General features: G+C 33.5%; 1 protein-coding gene across 1 annotated transcript; it reads left to right on the top strand.

The window, feature by feature from the left end:
- Window positions 1–475: 475 nt before the first annotated feature.
- LOC134391831 (NKG2-A/NKG2-B type II integral membrane protein-like) lies at window positions 476–4,885 on the top strand. Its single transcript, XM_063115747.1, is given in 8 exon segments — window positions 476–662; window positions 1,045–1,140; window positions 1,636–1,686; window positions 2,235–2,303; window positions 2,306–2,385; window positions 4,059–4,159; window positions 4,451–4,591; window positions 4,762–4,885. Coding segments are annotated over 8 exon segments (849 nt in total).
- Window positions 4,886–6,618: the final 1,733 nt, after the last annotated feature.

Genomic DNA, 6,618 nt, shown 5'->3' with positions numbered 1-6,618 from the left:
TTATTGATATTAGTAAAACCTATTTCCCATGTTCAGAGCATTCAATATAAAACATTATTGAATTTCAAAATTATCATTAAAGTTGGTGCATAATTTTTTCTAATGTGACATTTTAATTTTAAATACAGGTATTCTCATGGTGTTGAAATATTTCTGTGGAAACTGACATTAACAAAGATATTCTTTTTTATGAACATCTTTACTCTTCACACTAATTTATTGCTTTTCATCGTCCCATGAATAAAATACTGTCAGAAGAAGAATATCTTTTAAACTCACTTATTTGACTGTGCGACCCTGGTTCGCATCTCTAAGGTCCCAGACTCTAAGGTTCTCCAGCTGCAAACGAGCACGACACTCACTCGTCACCCCGCCCATTGTGACTGCACTCGGGGTCGTGTCCTGTGCACACCGTTCATTAACTTCTTGAGGACAATTGTAAGAGGACAGCTCGTGAGATCACTCGCCTGCAGAGATGAATGACGAACGAGTAGCCTACTCAGAACTGAGTCTGGCCAAGAACCCAAAGAAACAGCAAAGGACACCTAAGAGCACAAAAAGCTCCATTTCGGTCACTGAACAGGAAATAATCTATGTGGAATTAAACCTTCCAGACGCTTCTCAGGATCTTCAAGGAAATGACCAGCGCTCTCCCTGCAAAGGTAAAGCATGTGATACTTTTGAGCTGTTCTAGGGTGTGCAGCTGGGATGCGATGGTGGGGGGAGAGAACAGGGAATAAGTTTCCGTATTTTTCATGTGTGAGGACAGGAGCTCTAAGTCGAGATGTTATTCTAACGTGAAATAGGAAGTCTAATTTTACTCATAAACTGTTGAAATGTGTGTCCTCGACCCAGAACTCATGGAGCACTATATTTACTACAAATACAACGGCGTATTCTAGAGACAGATCACAATGGTAGCTGTGGATTTGGGGTCCAGGTTTATGTTCATTATTCTCTGCGCATCAGGGCTCTCTTGAATGCAAACCTTTTGAACAGCCGTCTCCAGCTCCTTTCTCAGTGTTTCTGCCTCTCTCCCTGCAGATTTACCATCACCTCCTCTCATTGCTAGGATCCTGGGAACCATGTGCCTTGTTTTAATGGCCACCGTGGTGATAACAATGACAGTTGTTACTCCCTGTAGGTATATTTTTGAAAGATTATAGGGGAACTTTTCACTTTAATGATTGGAAGTGCTTTTAAACATCTCATAATATCAGGAAACAGAGCTTTCATTTCAATGTACACTTTTGGACTGACTGGGGAAAGGCTATTCTGAATTTGTCAAAAGTATAAGTAAGAAATATTGTAGAGAGCATTTGTTTTTAATTGTATGTATATGATCTTATTTCATCATTCAAAGATATGCTTTAGGATCCTGAAAAATCTTATTGAGAAATACAAATCCGATGTGGTTATATCAAATACTGTAAAAGGTGGTGAATTTTGATCCGTTAGGCTCTTGAAATAATTTTCCCTAAAACCTTCATTACTTTATTATTTTTTCCTGGTAAAATCAATTTTACTTCACATTATTCTAATTCTAAGCAATACAACAAATTTCAAACTGTGAAAATAAAATTACTACGATTTGTTTAGATATTATTTTTATAAGAATTACTTTAATTTTTCTAGCTACTGTAATACAGGAGCAGAGCAATTATTCCCTAAGAAGAACCCATAAAGGTACATGGTGATTTTAAAAGTTCTTGAATTAGTGCAATTTATATTTTGTCTCTAACTTAAGCCATACAAAAAATGATCATAAATTTTTGGGGAAAAATAAACTAGAAAAATGTGCAATAAATGTTTATGAATAAAGATTATAGGAGGGCATTCCTTTTTTTCAATACAAAGAAACACTCATTTAAAATTACTGTATACTATTTTTACTGATTGGAATTTATTTTTTCTGCTATATTATAATAAGAGGTAAATAAATTTACCATACTAAAAAAGTGGTTTTGTTCAGTGCTTTTCAGGATGAAGTACAGTGTAGATTTGTTTGTTTCTTTGTTTGCTATATATTAACACATATGTTAGGGGATGAGAGGCTGACCCTTTTCTGTACTTGTGTGTATGAGCGATTGTGTTTTGTTTCATATGTACCAGCCAGTGAGGGTGCACAGATATGTTATGTACATATCTGGTTATATCTATGCAAATATATAAATTCATTTTCATTTTTAAAAATTCATATTGTGTCTGGATAGTAATTCATAATCTTTTTTCAGCATATCATTGTGGTTACTGTCCGAAGGAGTGGTTCACGTATTCCAACAATTGTTATTCCATTAGTATGGAAAAAAATCTTGGAATGAAAGTTTGATGGCCTGTGCTTCTATGAACTCTAATCTCCTTCAGATAGATGATGAAGAAGAAATGGTAAGATCTTATATGTTTTAAGCATTATATTAAAAGTGACTTCTGTACACATTATAATTACAGAATTGATCCATATTCCTGTATAGATTTTTAGTTTATTCATTTTCAAATCTGCACAAATTCCATTGTTTGACTTTCCAATATTTTATTTATTTTTGAATACTGCTAATGCACATTTAATTATTTCCACTTCTTGATTTTCATGGAAAATCATGCTCCTACAAATGCTCTTCTTCTAAAATAATACTTTGCTATTTGATTTTACCATATGGAAAGAAAACTAAGCATCTCCTGATGGTGCAGACTGATCCCAAATGAACTGACCAATATAATGTGTACATCAGGTCACAAAATAGGAGTTTCCAGGCCAAGCAGCCTTGTCCCTGTGTGTGCTCTCATCACTTTCCCTGCCTCCTCCCTAAACCACTATATTGACTTTTGATATTACAAATAAGCTTTCTCTGTTTTTGAATTGATATCAATGGACTGTTTATGCATTTTACATCTATCTCCTTTCACTCCCATATACTTGTGTGTAATCCCACATTATTATTGCAGTTAGCTGCAGTTTGTTGATTTTCACTGATATTTTACATGAATATGAAATATTAAAATCTATTGTATCTGCTGTCTCTGGATGGAGAAGGTGAGTGTCACAACTCAGCTCAAAGAGGCATCCTGGCTGAAGCACTTGCAGTCATTAGATCCTTGTGCTGATACCCCACACCCACACCCACCCTGGTGTCTCTGGGTAGGGGAAAAACAGTTCCTCTGGCCGCCGATTTTTAGCAGGTCTCCTGATAGACCCCCCCTTGCTAGTGGGACCAGCCTTACCTGGTGTTGTTGGCAGGGCTCCCTTTCAATGCAGGCAGGACTGAGCTTACCTGAGCCACCTCTTCTTGCTAGGTTGGTGCTGGGTAACAGCATGCCTAGGTCACTTTCTTCTGTTGTCTGTGGGACTTAAATGCCCTGCCACTCTGTTGATCCCTGATCCTGTGGTCCAAAACCTTTTCACTTCTCTTTCCAATTTTCAGAGTTCCCTTTTCCTTTTTTCTGTCATTAGTTCCAGAGTTTATAGTTATTTTTAACAGGTAATAGCAGAGTGAAACAAGTCTCTGCCACTTTTTCTGGACCATTGGTATTTCACAAACACAGAAACAAAGGTGGGGGCTTATCTAGTTAAAAAACAATGTTATGTCAAGAAAACTAAATTTTGTCCTTGATTTCCTCGATGGCAACCCATTAATTTCTCTCTAAACCCCAATCTCTGAGTAACACATAGAAAAATACATGCATTTAGTCACTGTATCTGGAAAATGAATGCACAATATCTGGAAACTTATTTAAATCCAGGCTTTTTTTTTTTTTTTTACCAACATGGGTAACTGTTAAATTATATGAATCACAATTTTCCTAGTTAATGTGAGAAGAATAATGAAATACTAAGTCTATAGTAAGGTATAAATACAAGTTCATTTTAAATCAAAATTACAAATATTTTTGAAAGTTTTGGCAATATTAAAAGTGGTTTTCAACTTTATTGTATTGTTGAGTATTTTCATTTTGTTTTTTAAATTAAAGGTCATATGAAACACTACACTACTTATATATTTTTAAATTATTAAAAATATTCATAATGATTATTTAAATGAAATTTCCTTATATTCTGGTAGAAATTTCTGATGTCCCTATCATTTGTATCATGGGTTGGAGTCTTTCGTAACAGCAGTGATCGTCCATGGATGTCAATAAACGGACCAACTTTCAAACTAAAGTAAGTTTTTTTGAATGATGCTACATAAAAGAATAAATACAGATAGGATAAATTCAAAATAATATTAATAAACTTAACTTGAATGATAGACATGAAGATGATGAAAGTCAGTCATATGATGATGTAAACATTAAATAATGGTCTACTCAGTTTTCCTAGAACTCATCAATATTATATGAAAAATGTTACTATTTTCACAATATTCTTTTTTTACTGTACATAGAAAATGCTATTGTTTCATGTACTGTCCCAATAAAATATAACAGAATTGTGCATTTTTCTTCATTACAGGATAAAAGAATCAGCAGATCATAATCATAACTGTGCTGTGCTATATTCAGGTGGTCTTAAACCAGACAGTTGTGGATCTTTAAATATGTATAGTTGTAAGCTTAAGTTAGAATTAAAACACCTGAGTTTTGAGTCTGTCAGGTAATTTTATAACTCATGAAATGTAAGTGATATTATAATTGCATAAGTCTTTAAATAAATTCTGGTTTTTGTTCTAATATTTTTAAGAAATTTATTTGATTTTGGATATATAATACACACACCATGAAGTACAAATACAATTACTTTTTTGTCTGGCTCTTTTTGTTCAGCGTTACGTTTGTGGCATCTGTCTTTCTAAAAGTTCACATTTTGTGTGAGTCTGTTTATATGAAATACAAAGAACAGGTAAACCCTATAGAGACAGAACGTGGATCAGTGTTTACCAAGGGCTGAGGGGAGGTTGGAATAGGAAGTGAGTGCTAATTGCCATAGTGTTTCTTTTTGGGCTGATGCAAACTTACTAAATTTTGATTGTGGTGATGGTTGCAATTGTGTGAATATAATAAATATCACTGACTTTTACACCTTAAATGCATGAATTTTATGCCATGTGTTTACACCTCAATAAAGGTGTTAAGAAAAACTCTCCTGGAATTACATTTGGGACTATATTTAATCTTTAAAGTAATTTTTAAAGGTTAGTCCTCTTTAAAATATTGATTTTTCCAATCAATATTATTCTATGTCCTTCACTGAATTAATCTTTCTTTAATTTCTCTGTATCATGTTTGTATTTTTTGGTGCTGATGTCTTGCAGAGTGTTAGCATACTGAAGAGATATCTGCACCCGCATGTTTATTTCAGTACTGTGCACAATAGCCAAGATATGGAATCAACATAGGTGTCCACTGACAGATGAATGGAGAAAGACAATGTGGTATATATATACAGTGGAATGCAACTCAACCATGAAAAAGAATGAAATCCTGTCATTTGCAGCAACATTGATGAGCCTGGATATATTACGTTAAGGGAAATAAGTCAGGTTCAGAAAGGTAAATACTGCATGTTCACACTCATGTGAGAGCTAATATAATCATAGTAAGAAGAAGGAAAAGTTGAACTTTTAGAAGTACCAAGCAGAATTACGGTTACGAGAGTCTAAGAAGGGTAAGGGGAGGGGGATTGTGATATTTTCACTGGCGTGGGTTTTATTTCCAATGATGAATAAAATGTACAATAAAAGTTCTACATGTGTCATCCATATCATTTCCTAATTTAGGGGGAAAGACTTCAACATTTTATCCAGACTTAGAAAGTTTTTTTATAAAATCATACCTCTGTCATGTTGAAGCACATGAACAATATTCCTGTTTTTCTAATAGATTTCATCAATACTGCATTTTTATTATGTTTCCACCAATTGGAATGATACATTTTCTCTGTGTAATGTTTGTGAAGAATACAAACTTGTTCTTTCAAATGTCAAACCGCTCTCGCACTTATAAAAGAAAATGAAACCTGTCATTCTGTTCTGCCCGTCTAGGAAAATCAGTGCATGTAATATACAAAGAGTAAGACTCTTTTCTTCCTTCGTGTTCACAAGGAAATTTGTTTTGATTTATAGCTACGTTTAACTGACAGGTTTTGCTATCAAGTCTACATTGGGAGGCATCCCACATATATATACATATATATATATGTATGTATGTATAAAACCTAGATGTATATGAAGAGTACTATTTTATTTTTAAAGGTTGCCATTCACTAGTGATTACATACAGTTTGTACAATGTTTTTGTTGGAAGATTTATATAACAAACTTAATTTCTTTAATACATGTAGGATTTACTCTGATTTCTTTTTGTTGTACTGCATTTTGGTAATTTGTGTTTTTAGGAACTTTCTATTTTTTATGGTATTAAAATGTGCTTATAATATGGTTTTATAAATGTAAAAACCATAATGGTGTTCCCTTGTTTAATCCACAAATAAAATATTTATGCCTTCTCAAATTCTTTCTTCAATAGTCTTTCATCATTTTAAATAAGTCTTTTTAATGAAAATACTTTTGGCCTTGTTGATCCTCTCTACTGTAATTTTGTTCTTTGTCATAATTTTGTACTATTTATTGTTTTCTTTCTTCTAGTTTGCTTGTGTTTAATTTCAGGTAATTTCAGCTTTTC

Source organism: Cynocephalus volans, chromosome 12 (assembly GCF_027409185.1).
Source record: "Cynocephalus volans isolate mCynVol1 chromosome 12, mCynVol1.pri, whole genome shotgun sequence".
Taxonomy (NCBI): Eukaryota; Metazoa; Chordata; class Mammalia; order Dermoptera; family Cynocephalidae; genus Cynocephalus; species Cynocephalus volans.
The sequence above is the reverse complement of the archived record's forward strand: the minus strand, read 5'-3'. Positions and strand labels throughout refer to the sequence as shown.